Source organism: Podarcis gaigeae, assembly GCF_964106915.1.
Source record: "Podarcis gaigeae genome assembly, chromosome: 8".
Lineage (NCBI taxonomy): Eukaryota > Metazoa > Chordata > Lepidosauria > Squamata > Lacertidae > Podarcis > Podarcis gaigeae.
In genome coordinates, this window is record NC_139684.1 from 50,323,581 (window position 1) to 50,339,574 (window position 15,994).

The following is a 15,994-nucleotide window of genomic DNA, read 5'->3' on the forward strand; positions in this document are numbered from 1 at the left end:
TCTCCCCAAACCGAAAGCTGGGGTGGAGAGGAGATTGTTCCTGATCGCTCATGGAGGTCTAACAAAAAAAGCCAGTGACAACACGGGGAAACAAGGTCATGGCAACCACCAGCTTAACTTGGTTACCAAAACCAGCCAAAAAATGGCAGCTCTCTATACACAGGTAAGTGTGCATAACGACTGTATTGCTTCAGACACCAAAGGGGGGGGGAGAGATCATAGTTGACAACCCAGCTCAGGAGGAAAATAATTTTTAAAAGAGCAAAGAAACACAAGGCACATTGGTGCGAACCAGGGAAATAAATTGCTCCGGGGGTGGGGGGAGAAGAAAAGTTAAATGTTGACGCACGCAGAGAAGCTGGGCCTTTGAAGGTGCAGCAAGCTGAGACAAAGCCTCATCTGTCTTCAGAGGCTTCCATGCAGCAACAGGGTGAAAGCTTTTGAAATTAATCTGATTAAAGCAGCACATCCAAATATCTCATATGATCTGAATTTTTGCTAACAAATAATAATAATAATGAATAAACCTTTATTGTCACTACACTACCTGTGTGCAGTGAAATTAAACGAGCCTCCCCCCCCCATACACTCTTGTTCGAGCTCTGTGTGCTTGTCAGAGGTCAATTACACCACTATTTTTTTTCCATTCAGCAGCTCAACAGCCCATGGATAAAACCTATTCTTTAACCTGTTGGTGTGGCTGACTATACTTCTGTATCTCCTGCCCGAAGGTAGGAGATTAAAGAAGTTCTGTGAGTCGTCCCTAAGAATTTTCCTCACTCTCCTGAGGCAGCGGTCTCCCACGATGTCATCTAGTGAACTCCGAGGACAGCCCATGATGTCATGTGCTGTATGCACCACCCTCTGTAGGGACTTCCTATCTGTGGCTGTCAAACCAGCATACCACACTGTTATACAGTATGAAAGGACACTTTCTATTGTGGCCCGGTAGGAAGAGATCATCAATTTTTGTTTGACATTGTTCCTTCGCAAGACCCTGTGGAAATGGAGTCTCTGTTGGGCCTTCCTAACCACCTAACCAACCAACAGCAGATTCACACCCCACAACTACCACAGAACTCTTTGGAACCCTGTAGGCTCAGCCATAGCACCCTCAAACCTGATTGGCTCAGAGAAAAATAGGAAGCTGTCTTACACCAGAGCAGCTGATTTGTGCATCTAGTGCAGTGTTCTTTAATCTGATTGGCAGCTGTTTTCCAGCTCATTTGGCAGAAAAGGGTCTTCCTGACCACCTAAGACCCCTTTAACTGAAGATTCCAGGGGCAAACTATATGATCTGTCACTGAGCTATGCTCCCTCCCTCCCCCCCCCCAGCAACGGTTTTTCTTTGGATACATAACCATTGAAATTGTCTTAGTATTGTATTATTATTTCATTGCAACTTGCCCTGAGACCTTATTATAGCGAAAGGTGGGTAAGAGTCAGTAAGTATCATTGGTTAGGGGGTAATGAACTAGGCCTGGGAGACAGGGGTTCAAATCCCCAGTTACCTTGGGCCAGTCACCATCTCGCAGCCTAACCTTCCTTACAGGGTTGTTGTTGTTGAGGATAAAATGGGGGAGGAAGAGAACTCTGATGCATACCACTTCAAGCTTCTTGGAGGAAAGGTAGGGTATAAACACAATAAATAATTCCTATAGAGAAAATAGCTGCTGCTTCTTCTTCTGCTTCTTCTTCTTCTTCTTCTTCTTCGCTTCCCCTCCCACCCAAACTCACACTATTACCCTCTCATCTGGTATTGTTTATAATTCTGTTTATCACATTTCTGCATTCCAAAAAATCTTCAAATACCTCAGGTTAACAAATATGAGATTCTTCCCATTTTATCATTACAACAAGCCTTTGAGGTAGAATAAAGGAAGAAGGCAGTGGCTGGCCCAAGGTTTTCCAGTAAACTCCTTTAGGACAGGATATAAATGAACAAGTGAATAAACAAACTTTGCGACTAATGCAGGGACTGAAAATGAAATGTCCCCTCCCCCCCAACACACTTATAGTTTGCCACTGAATCTACTACTGGAGAACATCCATGGATGTGCCTGACGTTCATTTAGGCCTGTTTGCTTTCTTGCTGGTCAAAAATATTGTTCATAGCATCAGGAACTTATGTGCACCCAACTACTGCTGTACATATGTGACAACAATGACATGGCACATACGTACATGCAAACATTTCAGCGACACTGCGTCAGTCTAGTTGCAGGGGACACTACAGGCAAGCTTACCTATACTCCTTCTGTTGCCCCATTGCCTCTGCAACAATGGGGTGATTTATTACATTTCTATCCCACATTTACTCCAATGAGCTGAAGGTGGCTGCACATGGTTCCCTCCCTCTCCAGTTTATCCTCACAACAACCCTGTGAGGTAGGTTAGACTGAAAGGCAGTGACTGGCCCAGGGCCACCCAATAAGCTTCATGGCTGAGTAGGGATCTGAACCCTGGTATCCCAACTCCTACTCTGAAGAAAAAATGAAAATCTGGGGTAATACCCAATGTTAGTTCTACTCAGAGTAGGATCCATTGAAACTAATGAAATCAATGGGTCTACTTTAAGTGGAACTTATCTGGATACAGTCCTTGGTACAGGACACTAGAAGCTCCAACAGCAACCTAGGTCTTAGCTTGCTTTTGGAATTCTGCAACAAGAAAATTCTGCAACTGAAATAAATTATGAAATAATAACCCATTGTGCATAAACGATGGCGAAAGGCAAAGAGTCCTACAAGGCATGAATGGGGTGTGATTGCCTGATGTGGCAAATATGCCAATGAAATGCATTTAGTGTTTGCAGATCTGCCAAGCTTCCATATCTGACCTGCTGAACACCATGACAAGATCACGCCCCAAGTTATTTACACAGTGGTTTTATATCTCATTCCTGCTCTCTGTCTAATCAAGGTATTTTAAAGCCCTCTACCTCTGCAGGACTAAGTGCAGGAATGACCACAAGAGGAAAAGCAAACAGCAGCCAGAGATTAGAGAGTTTAAACTTTAAAGAACAGAGAATCACAAGTTTATGTCAACAAAAGAGAAAGCACTTGGTTAAACAGTTATATTATCTACAACACACACCCCAGCATTTAAGTCAATGGGGTAGTTTCAGAGTTCCATTCAGGGAACAAGGGGCCCTTGACTCCCACTTCTCTGCTCCAAAGGATTGGGTGAATGCTTCAAATCAGCACCCAGTGGTGGCACAGAAGGAATAATTGAAAATGCTCTGTGTCCTTCCATTTCTGTTTGCTTAAAGGCTCCATCAGATCCAAGCCACTCTCTTTAGCACCAGAGTCCCCACTTTCTTAAAATGCAGAATCCATATTATTATTCAAACAAATGAATAACAGGACTCCATCAGGATGTTGTGGGCTCTCCTTCACTCATAGCTGTCAACTTACAGATTTGAAAATAAGGGACCAGCAGCCTTGAAAATAAGGGACCTGCAGCCTCACCTGTTCCAGGCACTCCAGTCTTCCTGTCCTCCTGCAGTCTGGTGAAACTCATACTGGTAGCTTCGAGAACACTGTCCAACCAACTTTGTAACCAGAGGTTCAACTGAATAGAATCTGAATCACATGCACCACAAGGCATATGTAGCCTCAACTTAAGATGGCTCCCCGGCCTGGCTTTGCACTGCAGCAGCACGTGCAACAAAATGGCGTCCAGCATTCAAAAACCCCCTCAGCTTGCATTAACTAGCCACACACAAGGCATGCAAGCTCCACCCCCCAGTCGTTCTTAGACTTCTTATTGGGTGAGCAACACAGCCAAGCAACACAGTTGGAGCCTCCCTCCTCCCTGGCCGGCAGGGAGGGAGAGGAGCTGCTCCCTTTGAAATTTAAAGGACATCATTTAAGGGACATCTATCAATAAGGGACAGCAGCGGGACATGGCACTGGAATAAGGGACTGTCCCTTCAAATAAGGGACACTTGACAGCTATGCCTTCACTGGAGGTTTTTAAGCAGAAGTTAGATGGCCATCTGTTATGGATGCCATAACAGGGGTTGGGCAAGATGACCCATGGGTTTCCCTTCCAACTCTACAATTCTTTGATTCTATGAACAACTGAATGGCTTTTTTCACCCCAGTATTTAAGGCAAATTTACCAGGTGTGGGCAGAGAGGGTGAAGGCAGGAAGTGAACTGTCCCACAGCAGCAACCAGACTTGGCAGAGGAGGGTGAAACCGACATAGGACTACTGCTGAAGATCCAATTCCCCATAGATTGTTCATGATCTCACAACACTATTATAGGGGCTGAAGGGTGGAACAGTTTATTATGTAAAAACAACTTTGACCGAGACCGAAGAACATAGGAATCAACCACATGCTGGATCAGATCATTGGTCCATCTAGCTCAGTACCATTTACACTGATGAGGAATGGCTCTGCTGGAAACCGCCAGGAGGAGTTGAATGCTCTTGCCCTCAGGTCCTGATTGCATGCATCCCACAGGCATCTGGTTGGCCCCTGTGAGAGCAGGATGCTGGACTAGATGGACCACTGGCCTGATCCAGCAGACTTTTTTATGTTCTTCTTTTTTATGTTCTCCCCCATGAGATGCTGGGGATTGAACCTGAAGCCTGCTGCAGTCAAAACAGATGCTCCACCACCGCGTCACAGCCCTTTCATTGGAGATCCATTGCTAAACAGCAGAAAAGTCATTGGCCAGATGAAGCGAATACCCTTAAGTTGTGTAAGTCAAATGTTCATATAAATCTGAACAGGAACTTGCAGCATCCCAGGCTGAAATCTTGAGCACAGGAAAAATAAAAACAACAAATAACTAAATATATATTTTTAGAATTGCCAACCCTTCTGCAGCCTCAGAATTTCACACACGTGCTTTTAAAACATGATCTGCCGTTGTTTTTTTAAAAATCCTGGACAGCCTGGCTTTTAAAAACAAGCTGAAGAAGTTCCCTGATGTTTCCTCCACCCATTAAAATAGCCGCTCACTAGGCCTGTAGTGAGCAGCCTTCAACTAAATGCTTCCAACTTTGCAGTTTACCAAGTAATTGTTGAAAAGGCTACCACCGCCCAAGCTTCAGCAAATGGGCACACTTATGTTCTGCTGATCTGCATCCAAACCAAATGTCTGACGGCACCAAGCTAAATAAGAAACCAGCTGAGTTGAGCTAAGACTGCCAGAAGACCAGTGGCAGAGAGTCCTGTATAAATTGAACCTTAAGGACAACCTTTAGATATAACCCCAAACATTTCTTTAAAAATAAATTATTGCACTTTTTCTTCCAAGGAGCTTAAGACTGTAGGAAGGACCACAGTTCAGAAGGTTGCAGGTTCAATCCCCAGCATCTCCAGGCAGAGCTGGGAGAAGCTCCTGTCTGAAACTCTGGGGCGCCACTGCCAATCAGTGTAGACATAATGGAGCTAGATGGACCAATGGTCTCATTCAGTGTAAGGCAGCTTCCTATCTTCCTAAGGCAGCGTGCATAGTTCTCCTTATAGCTCCACCTTGACTGACTGACTGACTGACTGACTGGTTGGTTACTTAGGTACTCAACAATAGTCCTGCTCAGAATAGACCCAGAAAAGCCAATGGAAACAACTAACTTGGGTTGATTAATTTTACTGGGTCTACTACTCTGAGTAGGACTTAGCTGACCACAACCCTGAGTTTAGTTTACTGAACTGATAAATTGGTTCCCACAATATAATGTCCTAAAACAATTTGCAATAGTATTAGACTTGGATATTACTTTATACTAAAAAGTCTCAAACAGATTTACAATATATGTTATGCAATAAAACCTAAGTAATTTTTTTTTGTTGAGGTAGGTTAGGCTGTGAGTGTTTTGCAGACGAATGCTCACACAACAAACTTCATGGCCATGTGGGAAAATCTGAACCCAAATCCCTATCTCAACATTCTAACCCCCTGTGCCACTGCAATACCCAGTACAAAAGGCTATCCAGATCAAGGGTTACAAGATTAAGTTCTTACCCTCATTCTGCCCATTAGACATCGCTGCTCTAAACACAGGTCACTCCACTGCATGGCCCCACGTGCACTAACTGGACTCATTTTGCACCTGGTTCTGATTGGTGGCTCCTGTTGTCCTAGTAAAAGACTACAACATAGTCTGCAAGCCTGATTTACAGCATCAGATGCAGCTGAACAGCCTAGAGGACTGAGCAATAAGCTCTCTCACACCCGACTTTAGGTGAATATCATTAGCCAATTAAATCAATCAAAGCAGCTCCACTCCTGAACCATGATTGGTTTGGTTGCAGAAGATCCACCTCATGACGACTCCCTGGAGCTGCATTACATTTAAATCAATGCATACCGAAAACCACCATTTTAAACAGGTGTCTGAAACAAGAAAGTACAGTGGTGCCTCGCAAGACGAAATTAATCCGTTCCGTCTAGCGGTTTTTTCGTCTTGCGAAGCAAGCCCATTGACAGCTTAGCGGATTAGCGCTATTAGCGGTCTAGCAGCTTTTAGCGATCAGCTGAGAAGCGGCTTATCAGCGGAACAGCTGATAAGCGGCTTAGCGCTTAGGGAAAGGGCAGAAAAAAGCGAGAGAAAAACGCGGGAACCCGCAAGATGTTTTCGTCTTGCGAAGCAACCCCATAGAGAAATTCGTTTAGCGAAGCGCCTCCAAAAACGGAAAACCCTTTCGTCTAGCGGGTTTTTCGTCTTGCGAGGTGTTCGTCTTGCGGGGCACCACTGTATTTCCTTCTGATTCCCAATGATTAAGATAGTAACTCTGGTCATATAAAACCAACCTCCACCAGCCTTGCAGTCCTCTGAATGCTTTAAACTACAACCCTCATCAGCTCTAGCCAGCATGGCCAATGGACTCAGAGGACATCAGGATGGAGAAGACAGCTGTAACCATTTCATTGCATTTCCCTGTAATAAGACAGTGCCACCCTATTAGGGGAGAGTTCTTGAGATAATTTCCTAAGGCATCTGAAAAAAGGGCTGAGGCCTTATGACTAACGTGGCTTTTCCACTCCAACATCAACAGGCTCCCTATTCATGAAAATGTGAATTGAAGTGGCAGGATGGGTGAAAGCACTTTGAGCCTTTTGGCTATTTCCATGGAGAAGGAAGAATCAGAAGAATGGGGGAGTGGGGAGGAACTTTAGAAGTAAACCCTCTCTGGTATACACAGGGCCTTTTTAGATTTAGGAGTCTCCAAAATAGTTAGCAGTTCCCTTGGCTTTTTTTTTTTTTTAACCTGGGAAGCATTTCCACAAAACATAAGTCCCACACAGCATTCAAAGAGGCTGACTCTCTGGTGTTTTTAGGACTGAAGCTTTCGTTTCTCATATTTGTACACATCCCAGCTGTTCTTCATTTTAAGGAGTGAAACTTTATGGAACATTACAGATTAACGGAACTGTATAGTAAAGAAGAGCAGACAGAAAGAAAGGAACTGCATAGCCCATCAGATCAGTGTTTCATTTCAAGAAAGAGAGACGCCAGATTCTGTTTGGTCTGGAAATAAGGCCACATCTGCCCTATGCATTTAGAGCAGCATCATAGCACTATAAACAGTCATGGCTTCCCCCATAGAATCCAGGGAACTGTAGTTTGTTAAGGATGCTGAGAACTGTTAGGAGACTCCTGTTCCCCCCATAGAGCTACAATCCCCTCAGAGTTCCCTGGGAAGAGTGACTGGTTGTTAAACTACACTGGAAATGAGAAACCAGAGTTCAAATCCCTGGTTGTCTAAGCTGCCAAGTGGCCTGGCCTCCCCTACAGTGTGTCACTATGCCTACCTCGGTGTTGCAAGAGAACACCACTCTGGGCATCCTGGGTAGGGCAGAGGGCAAGAGCAGGATACAGATATAATAGGCACATTTTATTTACTTCAATATTTATAGGACCAGGTCCACCCAAAGCATGATTTTATATGGCTGGGTGGAGTCCAACAACATCTGGAGGGCCAAACCTGCTTTGACGCAGGTGTGTGGAAGCAGGAGGTCACTTGTCACACAAGGCTCAGTGTTAACATGTGTGAGCTAAAACTCCTCCTCTCTTGGAAGGTACAAATATTTAGTTGGCTTTTTCATCCTGTCACTTTCCAAACCTAGCCTTCTGCCAAGCATATGTCTACCAGCAGATATCTATTAACCACAGCAGATAAGAGTATACAAGAAGCCCTACCGCATCAGATCTAAAGTCCATATAGTGCAGCATCCTGGAGCTACAGGGAACCAGCCTGTTCCTGCATATGCAGAACAACCCTTCAGATATTCAAGGACAGCTATCATGCCTTCCTCTAGACCAGTGTTTCCCAACCTTGTGCCTCCAGATGTTTTTGGACTACAACTCCCATCATCCCTAGCTAGCAAGACCAGTGGTCAGGAATGATGGGAACTGCAGTTCAAAAACAGCTGAAGACCCAAGTTTGGGAAACCCTGCTCTAGACCTTCCCTGAGCTAGGCTGAACATACCCAGCTTTTCCAATCCTTCCTCATAGGACCTGCTTTCCAGGCCACTCACCATCCTTACTGACCCTCTCTGAACATGCTCCTCTGTCATTTGTCTTCTGTTGCTTCTACAATGCCCTGAGATTGTAGGATGAAGAGTGGTCTAAAAGTCTAATAAAAATAATAGCTTTCTTAACTTGATCATAAACAACCTAGCATGAAGGATGAGCAGCGAGGGAGGTCAAGTTTGCTGATGATGCCCAAATCTCCAGGGTGGTCAAAAGAAAAAGGGTCTGTTGAAGACAGGAGTGCCTGGCGTCCATGAGGTCATGAAGAGTCGGACACGACTAAACGACTAAACAACAACAATGGCATAGATTAGACCTGGGAGTTAGCTACAAGGCAAAGGCATCTCACTGCCATTCTGCACACACTCAGGAGACACACATTTTCTCCTCCGCAGGGATCAGGAAAGTATGGCCCTCCAGATGTTTTTAATAATAATAATAATAATAATTTATTATTTTGGACTGCCAATCCCTATCAGGAATCCAGAAACACCTGAAGCGCCCCACACTGCAGTTCCCTTCCCGGCAGTCGCTGAAGAGCTGAAAACACAAGGCTCCCACCACTCTCCACATGCTCAGAAACATCCCTCCGTTACTCTGCACACGCCCTGAGAAACGCCTCTCTCCTCAGCCTTGGTGGAGAGCGGCTCTGGAACTCTTCGCATGCTCAGGGACCTTTTCTCCGCGAGCTCCACCTGCTCCCTCCCACCAGAAGTAACGGGACACAAAAGCGATATCTAGAAAGAGAGGGAAAGGCGACTGGAGGGAAGGGGAGGGAGAGGCCGCCGCCACGCACACACCCACAACACGCCAGCCAACTTTGCAGCCGTCGGCCCAACTTTCCCTCCACTCACCGTCGGAGCTGACCGTGTCGTAGGCATCGCGCTGGTGGGAAGCGCGGCGCGCCCCGTCGCCGGGCTCGCTGTAATCCACCCAGCTGAGTCCTTCCAAGTTGTCGTAGTCCGTCCGGTGCTTGTCCTCCACCGGCACGACGGTGAAGTGCGGCATCGTCTCGGCCACGCCGCGGCCCACCTCTCCCTCCGCCTCTGCCTCCGGTGGGGCTTCTCAGGAGCAGGCGGGGTGCGGCGGAGAGAGAAAGAGGCGCGCAGCAGCACCCGCCGCGGGGCCAGGCTGGCATTCCAGCAGCCTTGGGTCACTTCCTCTCAGGAAACCCGGCTCGTCGACTCCACCCATTCCCCCATCCAGGCTGCAAAAAAAGAAGCTGGGATCACGGGGGGGGGGGGGGGATTCACCACGCCCCCGGGGGTGGGGTCTGCTTCCCCCAGCAAAACGCTGTTGGGGGGTGAGTGAGGGGCAGAGAGGAGGAGTACGGTTGCGGGAAACGGGAGAGAAGGGGGCCAGGACCCCATCTGCCAGCCCACGACCACTCAACGAGAGGCAAAGACCCCACAAGCAAAGAGCATATATAGAAGTGCTTGGCGTGGGGGTGAGGGGGGTGAACCTGTGGCCGTCTAGATGTTGTCGGATTCCTCCTCCCACCAGCTGCGACCATTGGCCACGCTGGCTGTGGCTAATGGGAAATGGAAGTCCTACACCAGCTGGAGAGGGCCACAGATTTCCTGCCCTCGATCCGGATTGCAACGGTAGTGCCCTTAGTTTTAGGGGCAGAGGTCAAGGCCCCCACACAGTAGGATGTGCAGGAGGCTGAGCCCCCCCCCCAAAAAAAATACAGCAGGGCTGGCTTGCCACAATTTGAAATAATGCACTTTACCAGCTGAAGAGGGGCCCAGAAAGACCATTAAGTCCAGAGACTTAACTAGTACCCCCCCCACAGATGTTTTGGACTACAACTCCCATCAGCCCCAGCCAGTGCTTGCTGGGGCTGATGGGAGCTGTAGTCAGAAACATACGGGAGACACCAAATTGGGAAAGCCTGGTCTAAAAAGAATTCAGCAGAGGCTGGTCCGAGGTCTTGATTCCCCCAAGCCTACCGGACTTACAACTTACGACCTGTCCAGAGGATAACCTTCACCATCAGCTGCCTCCTCTTTTAGCCTCTGTGTTGCCCTATTAGAACTCAGCAGGGTGGAGAGTAGGTCAAATCTCGCCTTAGTTGGCGCTGCCAGTCATGGGCTCTGGCTTTGCCTGGCATTAGCTTTGACTCCACCTACCACTGACCTTGCTTTGTGCCCCACCAGACCCAATGGGCGACAGCCACCACTGAAGAAGTCTTAAGTGAAAAAATGCCTGCCTAACGCTATCTGTTTTGGGTTGCAGCAGACTGCCTAGAATACATTGTCTGAGCAATTCTTGCAGTAATTCTGTAAAGTAAGTAGATTTATTATGTGTAAATATTGTGCACATCACTTAGTAATTATGCAGGTTTCCAAGGCGTAGCAGACACCGCTCTAGGGCAGGAGTTTTCTTAGACATTTTGCATGCTCCTAGTTGTGAGAGTAGCAACCACTAAGGGACGAGTGCAAGCTTTCTTTTGCTTGTGTTGCATCTACTCAGTGCATCTGTTTGCCATCCTTGCATTTAATTACTTCTATATTCTTTCGCAAGTGACTTGTTTCTCCCTGATCGCTCTCAAATCTAATTGGCTGAGGCCCTGAGTGGGTCAGGTCTCCAGGTTAAGACACAGTTCAAGGACACATACTAGCCAGGCAACAGCACTTCAGGCAGGTGCAAGTGGGGGGGGGGGGCTGTCCCTTGGATCCCACATTCAGCTCCCAGCCTTCCAAGTACTGTACTGCAAGCCGATAAGGGACATTTACGTTATTCTTTATGGAGCCCTTTCAAAGGAAATAGTGGTGAGAGGCTATCCCCTCCCACACAGTAATTTCAACGACACTTAAAAAACATCTTTCAAAAGTAACAGCCATAAAAAAGCGCCTCCAGGCAAACACTTAATCACATTTGACATTCAGTCTAATTTTGCCCTTCATTGTCCTGGAACAAATAATGTGTTTCCTATTCATTAGGGCTTCCTCTTCCCAGAAGTGTGACGGCGGCTTTTATTTTTGGGTCTTAGTTAACATTGAATTTGACTCATTGCACCCCGTAATAAATTTTGAGTGAGAGAAGTCAAGATGATTCTTTTTTAGGTGGTAGAGACTTCATGCTGTATTGTGAAGTCACTGAAGCAGCCAGGTTGAACTTCTGCGGTGACCCTTGGCATGTGAATAGAAATCGTAGAGAAACAGTCCTGTTTTGCTGTGCAAGTTCTCCAGGAAAATTGAAATGGTGAGGGAGACTTTTAAGGCCCAGCCATACTGCTTCCCCAAGGGCTGGATTTGGCACAACTTGTGGCCTTTCATATGTTATTGAACTCCAACTCCATCAGCCCCAGCCACACAGCTGGCACTAATATGAGCCTTTCTGAGGCAGCTGCCTCAAGCGGCAATCTGGGGGGGGGGGCAGATTTGGACCTGGGTGCTGCGCCTGCCTCCCTGCCTCCTGTCCACTTGCTTGTGGTGGCAATACCTCCACACTGGGGCAGTTTCTTCATACTCACACATCTCTTTTTATCCTCCATTCAGGCAAGGATTCATATCACACCCACTTCCTCAACCCATGCCCCCCCCGAAACACAGCTCCTCTTTCCATTCTGCCAAGCTCCCGCTCTCGCCTTTGTTCCATGGCAGGGGTGTCCAAAATGTTTTCAAAGAGGGCCAGATTTGATGAAGTGAACATGTGTGAGGGCCGACCAAAGTTAAGCTTATTATTGGATTGAAGTTGTTGAACTTTTAAAAAGATTTTACCCTGGGAAATAAACTGCCACAGGGGTCGGATTAAAGCGACTGGCAGGCCGGATTAGGCCCCCAAAACAGACTTTGGACATGCCTGCTCCATGGCTTACTAGCTGTCTTGTGAAGCTGGAATGCCTTGCAACATTTGACTTGCCATTTTATTCTCTTTACAAGTGAAACCGGTTAAAAATTACCACACTTGGATTATATTATAGCTTAGGGCTTGCAGAGACCAGATAAAATGGACAGATAACTGACCCACCTATTTAAAGGGAGGGTCCTGGTAAATTTTAGAAATTAAGCTTCAAATGTGAAAATGAGATTATTCACTGTTAAATTTATTTCTAAGGAATCCTGGGAACTGTAGTTTACCCCTCACAGAGCTACAGTTCTGAATACCAGCTACTGGAAACCGCAGGAGGGGTGAAAGGGCTCTTGTAGTCAGGTCCTGCTTGAGGTCTTCCCATAGACATTGGGTCAGCCACTGTGAGAACAGAATGCTGGGCTAGATGGGCACTGGCCTGATCCAGCAGGTTCTTCTTATTGTGTTTGACCAGGTGGCTATAATCAGAAGTTTGTTGTGTTGGTGTCTGATATTTTCATGTTAGAGAAAGGGGCTTCTTTCAGACTATTGCTATTTTGCAGGTGGCATTCAATTGCATACAGACAAATTCAGGTTGTGTAGTTGAACTAGATTTGGTGATCTTTTCCAACAAACTCACTTTTAAAAAGTGGGTTTTTTCTGGTAAGGAAGGTGACCAAGAAAATCGCTTGCAAAGTATAAAAATAGCTTGACACAATACTGCTTAACCACCCTTGCAAATAAATCAGAATAAATGCTTAGATAACAAGTGATATGAAAGGAATGCAGAATCCCCCCCCTCCCCCAGCAGTGTCTCCCCTACCCCCTCCATGCTCTAGAGAGACATCATCCTGCTTTTTTCATTTTTTAAGGAAAGACAATGGCACTGCTATCGCTTCCATTACAAGCAAACAAGACTTTTGCTTTATTTTCCTCGAGCCCAGGGTGTGTAGGATTAAACTGTAAAGGCTAAAATGCAATTGGTGCTGCATGCTTTGAAGTGGTAGGCAGTCAGGATAAGCCTCGTCTGATTCACTGATAAAAAGCAACCTTGGTTAAGGCTGAGCAGTGCGCTGATGCATTCTCTTAAGACTTAGTACCAAGAGGAAACTTTCAGAAGTTTGTTTAGATTGTTTATTCGATTGCTTCTTTCAAAGGGCGAGCAGAGATGGACAGGAAGCAGTGTTTGTTTTTCCATGTCAAATTAGTTAAATCACTAGAAGGTAAATCAATCTCCTTTGGGGAGGGACAATAGCTCAGTGGTAGAGCTATTGTTTTAAGAATCATAGGAAGCTGCCTGATACTGAGTCAGACCATTTAACACCTCTCCAGGGTTTCAGGCAGATGACTCTCCTAGCTCTCTGGAGATGCCAGGGATTGAACTTGGAACTGTCTGCATGCAAAGCTACCATTGAGCCACAGCCTTTCCCCATACGGCTCCAAGTTCATTCTCTGGCCCTTTCAGTTAAAAGGATTAGGTAGCTTCCCTGCTGGAGGCTGTGGATATACATTGCCAGGCAGAATTGCTTTAATGATTTGACAGTGGGCTGGTTCATGCATAACACTAAACCATGGTTTATTTAAGCCACATGTTATTTAGCAAACCACGAGTCAAACACGAGTTGTCCCACAAATGTCCAAACAAACCATGGCTTCTTTCTCTAAAGCTTGTCTTGTCTTCCAGCTGCTTTTGCCTTATGACTTTGTAGTTTGGTGAGCATCTGTAGTGGGATTCCTAAAGAAACTGTGGTTGGGAAAGAGTGCTGGGTTCACGGATAATACAAAGCTACAGTTAAAACATTAGGAATGGGAGAGAAATTTGATTCACTTCACATTTAAAGGCGAATCTACTTAATTTGCACTTTCTAAAACAATACACGGATGGAAACACGGCCATCCTTCAAAGTTCACACCTCTCCAAATTATGCAATCCAGTTATCCAAGCAAGTACCGTATTTTTCGCTCTATAAGACGCACCAGACCACAAGACGCACCTAGTTTTTGGAGGACGAAAACAAGAAAAAAAATATTCTGAATCTCAGAAGCCAGAACAGCAAGAGGGATCTCTGCGCAGTGAAAGCAGCAATCCCTCTTGCTGTTCTGGCTTCTGGGATAGCTGCACAGCCTGCATTCGCTCCATAAGACGCACACACATTTCCCCTTACTTTTTAGGAGGGAAAAAGTGAGTCTTATAGAGCAAAAAATACGGTAATTTGTACCATAATGCATATGATATATTAAAGCGTGTGTAAAATGTGTGTCATGTTGTTGTTCTATTACCTGCTTTTCACTGTAATGTCCCAGGGTGGGTTGCAACATCACAACAACATTAAAAACCATTTAAAACAGCTCATTAGTGAAAATAACATACATAAATGGATTATATTAGGAAAAAGTGACTTGCAAAAATGTGTATATGTCCTGAGTACACCTAGCCCCCAATGAGGACCTGCAATTGTAAGTTTAGTTCTTTATTGTCAAAGCATGCAATTACGTCGGTACCTGTGGTGCAAGAATTACATGCACCACTCCTGCTAAGTATCTAGCTAGGCATCTCCTCGAGACTTGTGCTCTGAGCCAGAGCAACAGTGTGATCACACATCCATCAGCACATTTAAACCCCTTCTTCAGACATAGTGTGTGTAAGCAGCTGGCAATTTCTTCTGCGCAGCAGCTCCAGCTGGTCCTGTTGCTTTCAGCCACTCTTTGTCTTGGAGACAGTGGGAGAGGGGACAAAGGAGATTCTAATGGCCCTGCTCTCTCTGGGAGCATCTCTTCCACCTTTGCGCCTTCCTGCAACTCTTCCCCTGCTTCCTCTTCTCCCTGAGGACCTTAGGGGCAAGAGACCGGGACTGGGAAGCTGGAACTCACTCAGGCCATGGTGGAAGCAAGTATTCCTTTCATGTCCTTACTCAACTTCTGTACTCTTTTGTACCCATTATTTGTTTTTTATATTAAAAAAGGTATCTGATTCGGCATTTCCCTTCTTCTACAGAAGGCTAGTGTCCCTCTGGAGCTGTCTGACTGGTGCTGAAGGCAGGGGGCACTGAATTCGCCGAGCATTGAATCAGCTGTTTGTAAGGCAGGTTTTAGCCAGGGATGGAGAACCTTTGGCCTTTCAGATGATGCGTGACTCAGTTCCCACCAACCTTTTTCAGCATGGCTCATGGTCAGGGATGCTGGAAACTCGAGTCCATCATCACCTGGAGGGTGCCCAACAGGTGCCCAACCTCTGGCTTAAAGGTAAAGGAACCCCTGACCATTAGGTCCAGTCGTGGCCGACTCTGGGGTTGCGGTGCTCATCTCGCTTTATTGGCCGAGGGAGCCTGCGTACATGTAGCCAGCATGACTAAGCCGCTTCTGGCGAACCAGAAGAGTGCATGGAAATGCTGTTTACCTTCCCGCCGGAGCAGTACCTGTTTATCTACTTGCACTTTGACGTGTTTTCGAACTAAAAAACCTCTAAAACAAAAAAAGGGTTGGGTGAAGGGGGGGTGGGACACTTGCAGGGACTGCATAAAGACACAAGAGGGCTCTGCAGCCCAACAAATGAGGGTCAAGGCAGACATCAAAGCCAAACTCACATTCTTCTGTTGCTCCAATGATGAGCCGGGCTTCCTTTCTCTGAAAGGGGAGATTGCTTTGGGCAGCAAAGTGTACTGGTCTGGCTGGCAAACTTCCTCCCTTTGTCCCTTGAAATAT

At 46.2% G+C, this 15,994-nt stretch overlaps 1 protein-coding gene across 1 annotated transcript in view; it reads right to left on the reverse strand.

The window, feature by feature from the left end:
• SLC12A4 (solute carrier family 12 member 4) overlaps positions 1 to 10,516 on the reverse strand; it is a 63,004-nt gene extending 52,488 nt beyond the window's left edge. The window contains exons 1-2 of the mRNA XM_083749894.1: positions 10,459 to 10,516; positions 9,352 to 9,704 (exon numbers count right to left, since the gene is read on the reverse strand). Of these exons, the coding sequence (XP_083606020.1) occupies positions 9,352 to 9,505 (154 nt within the window). The 5' untranslated portion in view covers positions 9,506 to 9,704; positions 10,459 to 10,516. The remainder of the gene's footprint in view (positions 1 to 9,351; positions 9,705 to 10,458) is intronic.
• Between the last annotated feature and the right edge of the window lie 5,478 nt (positions 10,517 to 15,994).